The sequence below is a fragment of the Narcine bancroftii genome, chromosome 3 (genome assembly GCF_036971445.1).
Source record: "Narcine bancroftii isolate sNarBan1 chromosome 3, sNarBan1.hap1, whole genome shotgun sequence".
Classification (NCBI taxonomy): domain Eukaryota; kingdom Metazoa; phylum Chordata; class Chondrichthyes; order Torpediniformes; family Narcinidae; genus Narcine; species Narcine bancroftii.
The window spans coordinates 94,170,864-94,188,739 of NC_091471.1; the positions used below are offsets into that span (position 1 = coordinate 94,170,864).

The window sequence follows — 17,876 nt, forward strand, 5'->3', positions numbered from 1 at the left end:
TTTAAGTAATCCTTTACTAATCTCAGAGCATCTATGGCATAGGGATTACTTAAGGTGGTATGTGAGTGGAAAGAAAAAAAATTGAAAACCACTGTTGCAGATCAATACCAGATTTACCCACACTCTTTAATAAATTGTCCGTGTATGCTTTATTAAATTGTGCATCTATTTTCCCATGCTTCTTTTATAAATTGTGCGTGCATGTGTTTTATTCCCACTATGATTTTTCCATGCTCTTCTATTAATTGCTGTTAATAAAAGTAACGTTTGATTGTGTCCAGACTCTTCTCTGTCGTTCCTGACACTTTCTCAACACAATGACCAGTGCGGGGACTGACAGAGGGCCGCCGGGGGAGTCTTCTGACAGCCTTCCACCAGCTCCCAACGACAGACAGTGGTGATGCTAGTGAGCTATGCAGTGTTGATCATTACTGTTGGCATTACTCACCTTTATCACCCTAATTTCAACTTTGCATGCAAGACAAAGGGAATATTTTGAGCCATTTTTTTAGGGAAAAAAAATGGATCGAACACGCCATCAAATATGGCATGTTTTACGTTACACTAGACGCCAATGTTGTTGTGTTACACATCCCGCCTCTTTTGCTCCCGGAATGCCAGCTTGCTGTGTAAAATGACAAATTGACCCGACATTATGCCAGCTTTGTTTGGTTCAGTGTAAACGACTAAAGTCAGCTTCATACCAAGTCTTCTTTAAGGCAATATTGCAGGACTTCTATGTAAAAATCTCTATAGACTACTCCAGGACCACCAAAAGACCTGTCTGCAGTGCTAAAACATAATTTATTTCTTGCACTAAAAGGAATACCTTTTTATATTTATTATCTTTCTGTTTTGGCATATTGTGGTCACAATTTATACTATTGCAGTAAGAATTTCGGTTCATATGACAATAAACTCATCTTATTTCAATGTAAAAATTTTCATCAGTATTGGAAGAGTCACTTTCCATCCTGTCACAGCATGTCTGCACTCATATTCTCCCTTAATTTGCCTCAAGATTCATATAAGTTCCATTTTCAAACTCAGGATATTGGCTAGATTCCATTCTTCTGCTCTTCACCGACTTCTGAGGCAAAAGTGTTCTTGTACTTTGTACATCCACTGTGTCAACTTATTGTTTATTGTCAGCCCTGCCTCAAAGGCAAAGATATGTGTGGCTTCATGATGTAATACCGTCATGCGGGGTAGACAAAGAGAGCAGGATAAACCCTACTTCTAAAGTGTTGACACCATCAAACATTTTGAATGATGCTGAATGACTGTAATATTTATAAATATTAAAAACCTATTAGAAATATTTCAAAACTTTAAAATATCAAAAATTAAAACAAGCCCCAAAATGTTAAACTAATAAAAATGATAGTTCTTCAATCAATCTCATGCAAAAAAATTATACTTTCAATGTTGTTTTAATTATGTCTAGACATTTCAGCATTATTTCACTCTCTTTTGTCAGGTGGTGGATAAGTGTTCAACAAAGCTACAAACACCACAAAAAAAAGTAATAAACCTTTCAAACCCTCCATCTCAATTCCTTTTTGATTATACACCTGACCTTTTCAAACAAATATTCAAATTTATTTTAAAACAATTAACAGGTTTTACTCATTGGAACATTCTGTTCCACATGTAGTTTTTTGTTTCCTTTTAGGTTGAATTCCAAACATTGTTCTCCTACTCAGGATTTATTAAATAATCAGTTATCTGTTCGATTCCTTTAATTGCAGTCACCTTAGGTTGATTTTTGGATTTATTAAGTTTTTTTCTTTTTCGAGATTTAAAGTGCACAATGCTTGTTTTGGGTTCACAGACCGGGATTCCAAAATGTGTTTTTTCCATATATCTAATATATACAAACATTTCGTAGCATCACAAATCTGACAGTCCCCTTGATCTTCAATCCACTTCATCTCTGGAGATCAACGTTGACCAGAAACTCAACTGGATGGTCACATTAATGCCATAATGGCATTGAGGTCAAAACTGAGTATTCTACAGGTGACTCGCCTTCAAAATTTGCAGTGACATTCTAAGGGCCGGTGGACAAAGTGGCAACAAAAGTATTTTATATTCTAAATGTAGTATTACATGATAACAATAGAACCTTTATCTTTAACAATTACAATACAGTTTGGAATCGACTTCTGTTTTGAATGAATGCAATTACATCATTAATGATGATATACAGTGCACCCAATCTAATGGATTGAATAATTCTGCTGATAAAAATTGCTACTTGAATGCACAGAAGAAACTAGTAAGATTTCTTCAGCAGTACATTGCAAACCTGCAGTGTCTATGACCTCATAAGACAATCACTGTTGGTGTATGGGAACATCACTTATGAAGGTGAACTCACCTCAAGGACAGGTTGCTATTCCTATTGTTGATGCAAAATCTTAAAACTTGGTTTACGTCAATTTTATTGGAGTAAAGAATTATCCATAATTTTGAAAACCAAAAATCTCCAAAAACTGAACTTTTTTTTTAACTGCATGTACAGTATATTTTCAGGTGTTTAGCTTAGTTTGAAGATTTACTGTAGGTTTTACGTAAAAATACAGGGATTGTCCTCCAGCAGAATTTCAGCAACTCCACTGAAAGGGTACTTGAGCGAGGGAGTGGCTTAGGAGAGAGCGGCAGTATGATTTGGGCGAGCGAGTGGAGAGAGAGAGCAGCAGTGTGGCTCGGAAGGGTGGGTAGAGAGAGCGGTCTATCTATCTCAATTAATTTACCACCTCCCCCCATCCAATGCAGCCATGACCCCCCCCCCACCCTCAATTACTTAAAAGTACCACCATTTAAATATTATTCCACTATCCAAAAAATTCTGAAATCTGAAAATGTCTGGTCCAAAGGATTTCAGATAAAAAATTAAGCACCTTGACCTTTGGATAAGGACTTACATAAAGTGACTCACCATGCCCTTGTGGGCAATGACAGGGCAACAATTAAGATATTGCCAACGACAATTAAAATGCCATTGGCAAATAAAATGACAAAATTTAAGTTATAGTAATATAAGTTGTGCTTTGGGTTTTAAAATTAAATGAATTCATTGAACATTAAAATTTGGAAGAATTTTAATATTTAAGGAAAGTTGGATAGGTCTGTGGACGAGAGGGGTACAGAAGGTATGGGGTGGGTGTGGGCCATTTGGACTAGGTGGGAGAAAATGTTTGGCATGGACTAGAAGGGCTGAACTGGCCTGTTTCTGTGCTGTAATTGTTATATGGTTATATTGAATATTATGGCAATTACAAATCCATCCTATTTCCCGTCTTTATATCATCAGAAAACATGACTCCCTCATTCAAATAATTTAGATGGATTATGAACAGCAGGGAGTAGTTCCTGCAGCACCTCTCTTGACCCATCCTTTTTGCTAGTTGCAACATTAAAGAACTGACAGATTTGTGAAACATTATTTATCTTTCACAAGTCGATGCTAACTTAATAACAAATCCTTGCACCTTTCCTTGTGTTGATATCAGGTTAAAGTTATCTTTATTGTCATGTAACAATACAGAACATGTAATATTACATGCAATTGCCTTCTGCCTGTCATAAGACGAAGAGTCGCCATTAGTGTTGCCTGGTGCCCTTACAGTACGAGAGACAGCACGTGTGGGTCCCTTGACTGCAAGTCGCCTGTAGTCTGTGTGGGTCCCTCAGCTGCTAAGTCCGCTGATGGTCTGCTGTCAAATTACCATCCTGTGGGATCCTTCAGCTGCAGAGCCCCTCGTTGTTCCTCTCTAATTTTTTTATATTGTGTGGCTCAGTTTGTATTTTTTCCACCAAAAGAAATTCTGTGAAAGATGATAACCAGCGCGTTCATCATCTCTGCAGTGACCTCTTTCAAAACCCTGGGATACAGGGGATTATCTTGGGTGTTATCAGCTATCAGAGCCATTATCTGCTTTTAGAGCTATTACTGACACCAATTCTGTTGCACCACAAACAGTAATGTCTTTCAAATCTTTATTCATTCTCATCTTCCACCATTTCCAGAAAGTTTGTACAGTATTATCTTCCATGAAGATGCACACAAATGGTGCAATTTTTCTGCCATTCCTGTTACCCAAATACAGTTTCTCCTGGCTTGCAAGGGACCAACAAAAGAATAGGTTTTACAGTCTGTTTTATGGTTATTGCTAAATCCTTCCCGATTCTTCTTTCGTCTACATTATCAGTTGGTTGATCTCTTATGCTGAATTCTGAAATTTTCCCAGTCCCCAGTGTTATTGTTCTTTTTAGCAACCGTACAAAATTATTTATCTTAACCTAATTACATAATATTTACTTTAACTTTCATAAGCTACAAATAGACTACCACTCCTTTTGGGTTTTAAAACCTTTAAAAGGATTATTTTGATATTCTCTGTGTTATTTATTTAATTGCTAGCCATTGCTTATTTATGGTCACAACTGCTCATGTAGTTTCCCAATCTCCCAGAACGAACTTATTGCATTTTTTGAAAAAAAAACTCTCAAGATTCAGATGTCACTTTCAATTTTTAGTTAAAATTCTAACATAATATGATTACTCTTCACTAAAGCTCCCTTAGCTACAAGATTATTAATTAACCCTTTTTTAAACAATATTAGATTTTTGATTTGAAAATATTTTGCTTTCAATTTTCTTTCAATTGGGAAACCTGCTGTGGTCTCAAAAGATAACAGTACTAAATGGCTCATGGCATAACTTAATAACTCACATCATGAACATATCCCATCTTTTCTACCATAGAACAGTGGCATAAGTGGTTTTCATAAAAACAAAATGCTGGAGGAACTCAAGGTGATTTTTTCCAGCATCTACAGGAGACAAAGATATATCGCTGACATTTTCAGCCCTGAATCTTTCTTCAAGGAAAAAAATTAGAAACAGCAAGATGCATCAGAAAGTCTCCGACAATGGGGGAGGAATCCAGACCAACAAAAAGGGACGAGGTAGAAGTTATCATGTCTGTGCCAAAGGAGACAGGGAATGGAGAGATGACAGGGGAAGCAGGAGGAGGGGTTTAAAGAAAGCCAGCGAAGTTGATATTAATACCAGCCGATTGGAGGGTGCCCACTTGGAAGATGAGGTGTTGTTCCTTCAATTTACAGGTGGTCTCAGTCTAGCAGTACATGAGACCATATTGGCATGGGAATGGGATGGAGAACTGAAATGGAAGACCACTGGGAAATCCACACTATTGCAGCGGACAGACCGAGGTGCTCAATAAAGTGATTTCCCAGTCTGCGTCCAGTTTCTCCAATGTAGAGAAGGCCACACTGTGAGCACCAGATGCAGTGGATGGCCCCTATAGATTCATGAGTGAAATGCTAGGGCCCTGAATGGTGCTGAGTAAGGAGGTGTGGGGGCAAGTGGAGCATTTCCTGTGGTCACAGGGGTAGGTCCTGTAGACAGCCGCTGCCATTGGCTGCTCTGCACCCTTTGCAATTGCATTGCAGCACTGTACTTGGGTGGGAGGGAGGAGTGGACAAGGGCATTATGGAGGGAGCAATTGCTATGGAAGGCAGAGAGGGAAATATTTGTCTGGTGGTGGGATCACGTAATAGGTGGGAGAAATAGAAGAGGAGAATGTGTTGGATGAGGAGGCTGGTGGGGTGGTAGGTGAGGATGTTAAGTGTAGGGGCAGAGGGGGGCCGGGCAGATGTGTGGGTAATGGAGGATATGCAGATGAGTGCCAAGTTGATGGTGGTAGAGGGAAGGAGGAGAATATCTCTAATGATCTGGAATGGAAGTTCTCATCCTGGGTGCAAAATGGTAGTTTTAGTCCTATTCTCTGAAACAGCCCAGTCAAAGTCTGTGCTGTTCCCATTTACTTTTTTTAGCTCTGAACTCCCTTATATTGTTAAACGTATATCTTGCCTTAATGAAATATCATGCATTATTTATATCAAAAGAGTGATTTAATTGTTTTTAATTGTGTGATTAAGTGTTTTTTGATTTAGATCAGGAGAAAATAAAATTAAAGCAGCTCTATAATTTATTTACTAACACCATGACAGGACCAAGTATAAATGCAGTACCCTGCATTTTTTAAAAAAGTTATTCCATCCTATTTTGAGGGAAAATTCTACCCATCACAAAGAAAACCAAATACCTTTTCATCGGGAATCCCTTGACGAACAGACTCCAAATAAGTGCTGGTGTTTTCTACATTTGTATAACGTAGTAGAGTACGTGCAAAATCTTCTTCAGTAATTGTTGTCATTCCTTTGGAGTATGAAAGGAATTCAGTTTCCAAAATTTCGGTCTGTATATTATCCATGAATCTAAAAAATATTGAAATGACAGACTATGACAGAACACAAAACAAACATTTTCCAATCAAAAGCTTCAGCTGTAGGTTTTTGATGTGGCACATTGACATAAATTCCTGCAAATTATGCTATTCTTTCTCATAAATTGAAAGTAATTTAAACATTATTGCCATTCACAACTTGCAAATCTGCCAGTTATATTTAAGGGACCTTAGAATCAATGGCTTCAAGTATATTCTGATTCTCTAAAATGTTAATGTTAAATGGTAATTTCAGAGACATTGTTGCTGCAGTCCTCTGATGTAATTACAGTTATTGACTGGACTATGGGAAAATGTAATAATTTTCTTGATGGGCTAGAAAATTTTACACCTCTTACTGTACATAGAACACTAGAGCACAGTACAGCCCCTTTGGCTCATGCTTGCTATCACACTGCCCTGCAACAATTCTGCCCTCTACATCTTTTTATCCTGATATGAACAACTGCAAATCAAATGGATAGGATTTGGATCTTTTGCAAATTTTCTATTGAGCTACAATATCAAATTTTGTTATTTTGACTGTCCTATAGCCAATAACACATATCTGCCATTGATTTTGCATTTTCTATTTTTCCTAATTGGAGCAGTGATTCTTTCAGTTCACATTTCTCCTCTGAAAATCTCAATTCTCTCAAGTAATAGTAATACTTATGCATAAATAGAATCCATAATCTGTTCTTACTGCTACCATCAGGAAAGGTTTAGGTGCCACAAGACTCACACCACCAGGTTCAGGAACAGCTGCTACTCCTCCGCCATCAGATTCCTCAACACAAAATCAATCAGACTCATTTAAGGACTCTTATTTTTGTATTTTATTCATTTTTTTTCCTCTCTATATTGCATAGTCAGCTTGTTTATATTTCTTTATTTGTTTACATTTGTACATTGAGTCAGTTTTTTTTTGCATTGCCAATAAGTGGTAATTCTGCCTCATCTGTCGGAAAAAGAATCTCAGGACCGTGTATTGTTATGAGTCCAGAGGACCCCAAAACCCAGCAGCAATAGATATTCACCAAGACAAATGGTTACTTAAATAAAAGTTGCTTTTAATTATCTTTAAACATGAAAAGAGGATCAAACTTTAACTTTTTACTATTAACTTAACTAACCTAATTTAACCCCCTAAGCGCATGTGTATGCAAGTTCGGAAAAGTTCTTTGATTCTCAGTCCAATCACATTTATCATTCCTCCAAGTTTACTGGCTAGAAAGGTAAATGGTTACTGCTCAGGAAGGTTCCTGTCGGTTTTCAGAGAGAGATTTATTGTTCGCTGGACATCCCCAACTGATTCCTTGTAACCAGCCACTTCAGAGTCTTGGTGAAAAAACTTGCCCCATCAGGGTTCTTCAGATGATAAGCTCTTTCTTTCAGGTCACCACAGAGTTCCTTTTTGTTTCTCTTATTTCAAGTGAAACATTAAGCAGTCAGTCCTCTCATCTTGTATGAATCGCAAGGGCTTTGACCAGGCTGAACAGTCACAACTTGTCTTCAGAATAGGGTTTTCCCACAAGCTTTCCAACTTGTCCTGTTCCAGTCCCAGCTGCTGCTGCTGACTGTAGCATTTCATAACTGAATTCTCTCTCTCTGAGATAAAGCCTGTTTGACACTCTCTGCTTGCAAAACCACATGACCCTCTTAGAGTTCCACTCTAGACAGCCTGTGGCTCTGAGAGATCTTTCATCTGTTATCTTTTTGTAAACAACAATCCATTAGTGACACTCTCCAAAGGTTTTGCAAAGGCTCTTACCGCTGGCCTGGCTAGCATGAGCAGAGCTCCAGTATTTTAAATAAGATTTGTTTTAAAGTGTTTGTATGTGACCTATACTAAAAATCCTTCCCCAATTTATCTCCCAAAAACATATCTATATAAAATACAAACACAACATAATCTGTCACAGTGTGATGTCATGTATGTCATTGTAGTTATCCTTCAAGGTCGAGGATGATGGGCTTTGTTCCGTTGATCCACAGAATGAAGATGCCTGTGCATGTATTTGTTTAACATGTACTTAATGTTGCACTAACAAATCAATCAACTAATTCCAACGGCAAGAAAACCACAATGATTGGAGATGATGGATTTGTTGCAGCCTTCATCCACCTACACAGCCGTTGAGTGTGAAATAACTTTGTTTACCTGTTCCATCATTGAGATCTTGGTTGGATTGTTCTTTGTCAGGGACCTCAGCACTATGGGTGGCCCTCTAAGGAGCATAGCTCCAGACAGCATTGCTCTCGGGATCCAGGACCATACAAGCTTCTCCACCACGACAAGGTGAAAATAAATCTAAAATCTAATTATGCTCATCAATTTCAATGTATTAACAGCATTAATCTAGCACCTTACACTGAGCAGAAAGTCATAGAGCAATGTAGCACAGAAACTGGCTTTTTGGTCCAACACGTCCATGTCAATCAAGTTGCCTATCTGAACCAGTCCTATTTACCTGTACTCGACCCACATTCCTCTAACCCAGTGGTTCTCAACCTTTTTCTTTCCACTCCCATACCACTTTAAGTATTCCCTATGCCATAGGTACTCTGTGATTAGTAAAAGATGTGGGCAGGTAACACGCCACCCCGCAATCTATGACTCACTGTAACCCCCCCACCCGGCACTGTGACTCACTGTAACATTGCCTCCCGCACTCTGTGAAAACCACTGTTTTAATCGTACCTAATTGACAATTACAATTTTTCTCAAGCAAAATATTTCAGTAACACTTGGGTCTAGAGCTACCTTCCCTTCCCTCACACATACCACATTAAGCAATTCCTTACTAATCACAGAGCACTTATGGCATAGGGATTACTTAAAGTGGTATGTGAGTGGAAAGGAAAAGGTTGAAAACCACTGCTCTAACCCTTTCCTATGTACCTGCCTAAATCGCTTTTAAACGCCATAAATGTACCTTCCACTACTACATGTTTCTTCCACCTTCTGAAAGAATTGCCCCTCAATTCCCTTTCAAATCTTACCCCCTCACTTTAAATGTTTTCCCTTTGGACTCCCCTACCCTGGGAAAAAGACTGGCCATGCCCCTCATACTTTATATAACTCCACAAAATCATTCCTCAGCTTTCACTTGAAATAAAGGAAACAGAAAAGGAACTCTGTGGTGACCTGAAAGAAAGAGGTTTTCATCTGGAAAACCCTGATGGGGCAAGTTTCTTCGGCAAGAAACTGAAGTGGCTGATCGGAAGGAATCAGTTGTGGGTGTCCAACGAGCAACAGATCTTTCTCTGAGAACCGACAAGATCCTTCTTGAGCGGTAACCATTTATTTTTCTAGTACCAAAGCCTGGTGAAATTCGTAAATGCTAAATTCTGTGCACAGTATAAGAATTACCTGATACTGATGAACTTGGAGAAGTAAGAAGTGAATGACTGGACTGTGAAGCAAAGAACTTACCCACACATTACAAACACATGCGCTTAGAATTAGAAGGGGGTTAAGTTAGGTTAAATTAAGTTAATAGTAATAAGTTAAAGTTTGATCCTGTTTTCATGTTTAAAGATAATTAAAAGCAACTTTTGCTTAAGTAACTATTTTATCTTGGTGAATTTCTATCGTTTAACCCCACCTAAGCTACTCTATTAAAAAAAGAGGAAACCAAACTAAAAATCTGAAAATCTTATCCTGAGGGTTACAAATAGGTAAGACTATATCTCATCCGGAAGAGTGAGTACATCTAATCACATTAAAAACATTACCATCAAATTAAAATAAGACATAAAAGTCACCATGTATCTTCAAATTTCACCAATGAATCTAACTTTAAAAAAAAACTTAAACAGGATATAATGAGAGAACCACTGAAACACTGTTGGATGTTTAAAGTCTTTTCATTTGAATAAGATGGCTTTCCTCATTTTTCTTGACCAGAGTTTCAATATCCCTCATCATTCAGGGTTCTCTAATTTTGTCAGCCTTGCCCTTCATTCTATTTTAACCGATTTCCAAAAGCGAATCTCTTAAAATAAAAAAAATCTTAACATTCAGAGAAATATCCTCAACAAGAAATTGTTAAATCTGGTTAATCACTATTTTATACATTGCATTCTGATAAGGCAAACTAATTTAATCAAGAATTTCAATTTATGACTTACTTGTAAAAGTCATCAAAATTCAGCTCAGCTTTTCCTTTTCTTCCAAAAAAATGAACAAGTAGTGTAGTATTTACAAAGCAACTCTCCTCTGCATGCTGGAATAAAACAAACATTATAACTGTAATGACAGATGGTTTCAAAGTTCTCTGATTTGTAAATCTGGAAGCCAAGTCTCTTTCTGAAAATAATTCCTTATAAAGCAAACATTTCTCCTAAAAATCTTAAACGTATAAAGCAAATAATCAAGAGTAAAATACTGCTATCCTCTTCAAATCCAGCAACTCACCTGTACTCAGGAATAGCGCGACTCACCAGTAACATATCTAACATTCATTCTACCATATCAACATGGTCCTTTTTATGATAACAAGGGGAAATCATAATATGCTTTACTATGGGGTCATCTGATTTCTTTGAAATTAATTTAGTGTCTCATTTATATATAAACTCTCCTTCTATCTTTTCACTTTGCATGTAGTCCAATTTGTGCCCAGGAGTGGAGGGAGGGTGGCGGGGGGGGGGGGGGGGGGGGGTGCTCCCTCAAAGTGTGAGGCAATGTATTGGAGGATTTAAACCATGCTTTTTTGCTCCTGCAAGGCTGAGAATCAGTAACCTGCTTGAGACTCAGCAGACATAAGCTAAATTCCACCATGGGGCCCAGAGATACAGCTCTCTGACAAAAAGACATCTGTGTACCAAGAACATTTAATCTTCCTGCTTGTTTTGGTCACAGTCTTTCAGGCAGAGATCTATCCTTGACGCAAAATAAAGTGATAAGCTGAAAGTTGTGTTATTCGATAGAAGCCTAGGCATACTAGCTTGCTCGCTTATCTTTCTTTTCTGTGCTGGGAATAGGTGCTTGGGTAAGCAGTTTTTTGGGTAATATAAGCCATGGTCCCACTGCTGAAGTTTGAGATTCTCCAAGAGGTGGCAACATCTCTCAGCAAGAAGAAGAACTTCTAGAGTCCAGCCAACATCCCGGTCGGGGGTGGTGGAGAAGCTGATACCGGCGCCCTGACAACCTACTACAAGTGTGTGGTCGTTGCCTTGCTTCGGCAGTTGGGACCAGTCCAGGTGTGAATAAGTATAATTGGGAAGGGCTTACATATTGTAGTTTGATATCAGCTTTAGAATTTGTAATTACGATAAAATGAAGTGCTCTCGGCTTGTGTGTCTATTTTCTTTCGGTAACTCAAACACTGTGACCAATCTAAAATGAACAAAGTGAGAGGTACAAGTTTACCCAGGACAGGTGATAAACCTTGCCTGGAATGCCCAGTAATAATTTTTGAAATCTGGCCTTTTTAACCCCCACCCCCCCCCAGTTTGTAATCCTATGTCAATTTTTCCATGGAGATTCTAGCCACTGTACTATTCCAGAGGAACTTTCTGACACATCCATTGAGCATCTTAAAGAAGCCCTAGGACAACAGAATGGGTAACGACTGAAATAGATATTGTAGCTATGGCATCACCTTCATTCTAACACAGTTAACTCTGCCCTCCAAAGTTATGGGCAGAGTTCTCCATCTACCGAGCTCCTCCTCAAACTTCTGGAGCAAAGGGAGATAATTGAGTTGGTAAATCCTTGTCTACTTTTATCCCCAGATATTTAATGCCTTCTTGTAGCCATTCAAATTGATTTCCCTGATTGTATTTTCTATAATTCCTACTTCATCAAAGGCACAATCTTACTTTTGTCCAGATTTATCTTGTAGCCAGAGATCTTCCCATAAGCAGTGTGGTCCTCAGCTTGACCAATGACTGCCCTGCATCTGTCAAATATACTAACATTTCATCAGAAAATAGATTGATTTTGTGTTCCACCTGGCCCAATTTGAACTCTTTTATGTCAGAATCCAGTCGAATGACTTCTGCCAGCAGCTCAATGGCCAGTATAAACAGCGCTGGGACAGTGGACACACCTGCCTACTCAATTGAAACACTGGAGATATTTGGTCGTTTGTAATAATTTTAGCATGGGGTTTATAATAGGTTGTCTTAACCCAATTAATAAATGTTTGTCCCAATCCAAATTTTTCCAGTACCTTGAACAGAAAGTCCCACTCCAATCTATTGAAGGTGTTCTCCGCATCCAGAACTATGGCCACAGCTGGATCCACTCCTTACTGTGCCAGATGTAATATATTAAGCAACCTAGTTATATTGTCTGCTGATTGCCTATTTAGTACAAATCTAGCTTGGTCTGGATTTGTTAATTTCAGCAAATATTCCTCTGACCTATTGGTCAATGCTTTTGTAATCTGCATTCAATAATAACATGGGCCTAAAGGAGGAGGGCTTCAATGGGCCTGTTTTTTTTCAGGATCACTTGATGATTGCTGTTGAGAAAAATTCGAGAGGGTATGTGTCCCTGCCACCTGACTCATAAGAAGGGGCATTAAGAGATCTTTGAACTCTTTATAAAATTCATCAGGGAATCCATCCTTTCCCAGTGATTTACCAGCCTACAAAGAACTCAGGGTTATTTCAATCTCTTCTATAGAGATTCCTCGAATCCTCGATTCTCCTGATCCAAATTTGGTGATTCAAATGTAAGCAAGAAATCATCTATTTTAGCAGAGTTTCCGACCCCCCCCCCCACACTCTGATTTACACTGCTCTTTATAGAACCCTCTAAATGTATTACTAATTTATTAATTAACAGATAACCCCATACTAAAGCATGTATTTCAGACATAACAAAGAATAAATCAATGTATTGGATTGAAGGTGGGGATATCTCCCAAAACACCCACGATTCTGGATAATAAGATCCTGACCACCTAATGCCAGAAAGGGATCAGGTGTATCGAGGATTGTTACAGGTGAGGGCAGCTCATGCCATTCGAACAGTTAAGCAATAAATATGATTTGTCTAATAGAACATTCTTCTTGCTACCTGCAACTACGATCTTTTTTAAAAGGACAAATTGGGACCATCTATGACCCTGTCCATGTGTAGTGACATGGAGATTCTAATTCAAAGGGGAATGTGCATGTTTATTTCTATAATGTATTTCATATTCTAAAGAGAGGGCCTGGGCCTGAAGCCGAACTTAGACACGTTGAGGGAAAGGTGGGAGTCAGACTTGGGTACAACAATCCACAAGCGGTGCTGGTCAGATTTGTGTCTGGGCAGCATGACATCAGTTATTAACTAAATCACAAAATTCTGTTGATACCGTGGTTGAAGTAAAAAACATACAATGCTGGAGAAGCTAAGCAGGTCAAACAGTTTCCTTTATGTAGCAAAGGTAAAGATACATATCCAACATTTCAGACAAATCATTATTGACAGCAGTTATTAGTGCAAGGTAAAGAGTGGTGTGATACAATTTTCTGCATCAATTGTACCTCACACCACAAAAACTACATAAATCTAAACCAGAAATTTCGGAAATGAGCTTCAAATGTGGTGTGGAAATTGGAATCTTTATCCACTCAACCTGGCTGTGTACAAAGGTGAGATCCTTCTGGGAGAGCCTGGGGGACATCCTGGAAAATTATTTACAAAGGTGGATTTTCCACAGGATCCTGAAGTGTACTTTCTAGGAGACAATGAGGATGTGAGTTTTAGAGACCAAATTGAGTTCGTAAAGGTTGCCTGATCAGTAGCCAGGAAGTGTATAGCAGTTATGTGGAAGTCCGGCTCCAAATTAAATATTACACGATGGAATATGGAAACGTGGAGTTGCATTTACCTGGAGAAAATCATGCACAATTTAAGAAGGAATTGTGACATATTCATTAGGGTGTGATAACCTTATCTGAAACACACAGGTGCACAGATATTATTTCACCCCTTTGCAATAAAGGAAATGAAACAATCCATCCCAGCAGCGTAACGATTGGGATCAAAGAAGTGGGATGTGGCACAGACGATGTGCTTGTTTTTTTGTTCCTTACCCCTTTTTATTTAAGTACCTGGGGCTTTTTCAATTTTTCACAAGGGTCATTGACCTCAACGGTATTTGTGGTTTTTTTGTATTTGTAGAATTTATATAATTTTATTCTTGGTTGTATTGGGGTATGGGGAGGAGGGGAGGGAAAAACAGACTCTGTATGTTATACATGTGTTGAAAGAAAATGTATTGTTGTCTGAATCTATATGAGTCTTTGAAAATCAAAAATATTAAAAAAAACACGGGGATCATGACATAGAATCTGATAAACTTTCCAATGTTTGATCATCAGAGCAGTGGTATAAACTGAGGCTTTGAAGAAATATGGCACGAGAAATGCAAGGTTCATGAAGAGTGAATCAAGTTAAATTGAGCAAGTACCTATAATCCCTTAGAGGACAAAGAGAGTTTAATGGAACAGATCTGCAGATTAATCTGTTATCAGAATATTAATAGAAAATTGTTGGTGGAATTTAGTGAAATCCATTTTAGTGAATGAGTACTTTGCTCTTAAATATTACAATTGTAAGACTAACGTACTCTCATGGGAGGTTGTGGAAATAATAAAAGAATAGAAAGTTGCTTGCATTAAAAAAAAATTGCTGGGTTAGAAATTTTGTTTACTTTTGTATACGAGATGAAGAATCTTGATCTAAATCCCAGGTGTGTACAGGTGAAGAATTTCCAGTGTTCTTTTTGTGCCAGCTGCAGTGATATCAGCATTCAATTTATATTTTAACATTAGTCAGCAAAAAATTAAGTTCCATATCCCTTACCTTTGAACACAATAAACAACTGAAGCCTGTTCATACCTAATTTAATCTAAAGCATCCTTGCCTGTTGTGGGATGGGAGATCCAACATCCAATCTGGTAGGTACATCCTTCACTTCCCGACACTTACGACCACTGCAATTTGGGCCCCTAACCCATCCCCACTCTTCTGCACAGATAGTTTTATAATTTGCCCCACTTTTGATACTTTGTTTCTCTGACACACAATAGCCCTTCTCCTAGTATATGAGACCCTAGATTCCAGATCCAACTGATCCTCTGATTTAATCCCATTTTCAAATGACTATATCCACTATAATCTGCAACTGATGTAATTTCTTCTGCTCTTTTTGCAGTAGTGGGTATAGTTCATATTTTTGCACAGTGCCTTGAACGCGTTGGAGTATTGTCGATAGTGGGGTGGTACACAAAACTCGATCGTTCTTCCTCTTAGCTTGAAGTACCTTTTTAGGCACTAAAATATTTCCAGGCCATTATTTTGCTTTGAACATGTCCTGGCAGCATAGTATGGAATAAATTGCAGAATCTTCCAATCGTACTTGTACGTGGTGATCGGATTGGAAAATTTAAGAAATGCAACACATCAGAAAAGCTCACATTGCAGGTCAGTTAGTCTATATCAAGTGATGGGGACATAATGTTAAAAAAGGGAACAAATTAATGTTTTAAAATATTAGTGGGTTTAGATTTTCTTTTCTTTATAATAAAATATCAATACAATATAATCTGTTTGATTAAAATATGGAGTACCAGATTAAATAAGTTTTTTTTTGAAAATTTTATTTAAGATCAACACATATAACAAATTTATAAAAACATCACATTGTTACAGTTATTGATTAAATAGATAATTTTTACAAAGAAAAAGAAATAAATGACAAAAAACATCTTCTAAACACTAATTAAACCTTCCTCCCAACCCCCAACCCCTTCTACCCTCCTCACTAAGAAAAACATACTAATTACAAAAAAAACAAACTTACTAAAATACACAATGAATATGAATATATATTGAACAGGATTGCTTTAAGAAACACTCAAAGATGCCAAAAACAGTTCACAAGAAAACATTATTTATTTATTAAGGGAAGACTTCTCTGGTCCGGAGGATTCAAAAGAATTATTTATAAGTTCAACCTAATGATCGAGCAAATGAGCTCCAAATCTGTAAAAATATAGAATATTTACCTCTCAAATAATATGTAATATTTTCTCCCTCATGGAATACAACTTTGAATCTCTGTTTGCCATCTTCCTAGTGTTAAAGAAACATCTGATTTCCAAGTAACAGCAATACATTTCCTTGATATCATAAGAGCTAATTTAACAAATTTCAACTGAAAATATGATAAATGTAATTTAGGAGTTATATTTTCAAAATTTCCATCAAAAATAACCTGGGATTCAACAGAAAAACAACACCCGTAATCTGTTACAAAAAATTACTAATAAATGTCCAAAAAGGTTTAACTTTTGAACAAGGACATGTAGAATGTAGTTCTAATATCTTCACCACATCTAAAACATTGATCTGATATATCCAATTTACATCTATTTAATTTCTAAGATGTAAAACATTATAATGAATTAACCTATATCTTACATTAATATATTAGTCATAACCTCTTTACATAAATTTTGCCAAATTTGTTGATTTATTGATATATTTATATCTTATTCCCATCTTTCTCTTGACTTAAGTAAACCTAATTTAGGTGCGTTCTCTTGTAATTTCATATATGTTATTGAGATAAACTTTTTAACAATTCCATCAACAATTAACTGTTCTATATCTATAGAATCTTTTAATACCATATCTGGCCCTAATTTCTCCCTTAAATCAGTTCTCAATTGAAAATAAAAGAGTATTACATGAGATATTATATTTAATTCGACGACGAGGTACTCGAGATGGCAGAGGTCGACAGCATCGAGTCCACGCTGCTGAAGATCCAGCTGCGCTGGATGGGTCACGTCTCCAGAATGGAGGACCATCGCCTTCCCAAGATCGTATTATATGGCGAGCTCTCCACTGGCCACCGTGACAGAGGTGCACCAAAGAAAAGGTACAAGGACTGCCTAAAGAAATCTCTTGGTGCCTGCCACATTGACCACCGCCAGTGGGCTGATAACGCCTCAAACCGTGCATCTTGGCGCCTCACAGTTTGGCGGGCAGCAGCCTCCTTTGAAGAAGACCGCAGAGCCCACCTCACTGACAAAAGGCAAAGGAGGAAAAACCCAACACCCAACCCCAACCAACCAATTTTCCCTTGCAACCGCTGCAATCGTGTCTGCCTGTCCCGCATCGGACTGGTCAGCCACAAACGAGCCTGCAGCTGACGTGGACTTTTTACCCCCTCCATAAATCTTCGTCCGCGAAGCCAAGCCAAAGAAGAAGATATTTAATTCATAACTGATCAAATGACATCAATCTACCACTCTCATAACAAACTTCTATTTTAAAAATTCCTTTAGTATACCATATATTTTAAAAAGGGTTATCTTTAAAAAAAAAAGAATATTAATTAATGGCATTTTTGATGACAAAACACTTCCATCATTTTCTAACTTAACATTACTCCAAATATTAATCAAATGTTTCAATAACGGACCATCTCTGTCAACAACCATTAACCTTGGTTCCCATTTATAAATAAATTCCTCAGGTATATTTTCTCCAATTTTATTTAATTCAATTTCCACCCATGATGATTTAATATT

The 17,876-nt window shown here is 37.6% G+C and overlaps 1 protein-coding gene and 1 long non-coding RNA gene across 5 annotated transcripts in view; one reads left to right on the plus strand and one right to left on the minus strand.

Moving 5' to 3' along the window:
* micu3a (mitochondrial calcium uptake family, member 3a) overlaps window positions 1-17,876 on the minus strand; it is a 195,917-nt gene that overhangs the window by 72,234 nt on the left and 105,807 nt on the right. For 2 of the 3 annotated variants that reach the window (XM_069924577.1, XM_069924576.1), the window contains exons 9-10: window positions 10,458-10,552; window positions 6,141-6,312 (exon numbers count right to left, since the gene is read on the minus strand). In XM_069924577.1, coding sequence (XP_069780678.1) covers window positions 6,141-6,312; window positions 10,458-10,552 — 267 coding nt within the window. Of the gene's footprint in view, window positions 1-1,452; window positions 2,054-6,140; window positions 6,313-10,457; window positions 10,553-17,876 lie in introns of those variants that run through there. The other variant, XM_069924578.1, reaches the window with a different exon arrangement.
* LOC138757375 (uncharacterized) overlaps window positions 1-17,876 on the plus strand; it is a 95,900-nt gene that overhangs the window by 3,398 nt on the left and 74,626 nt on the right. The window lies entirely within an intron of this gene.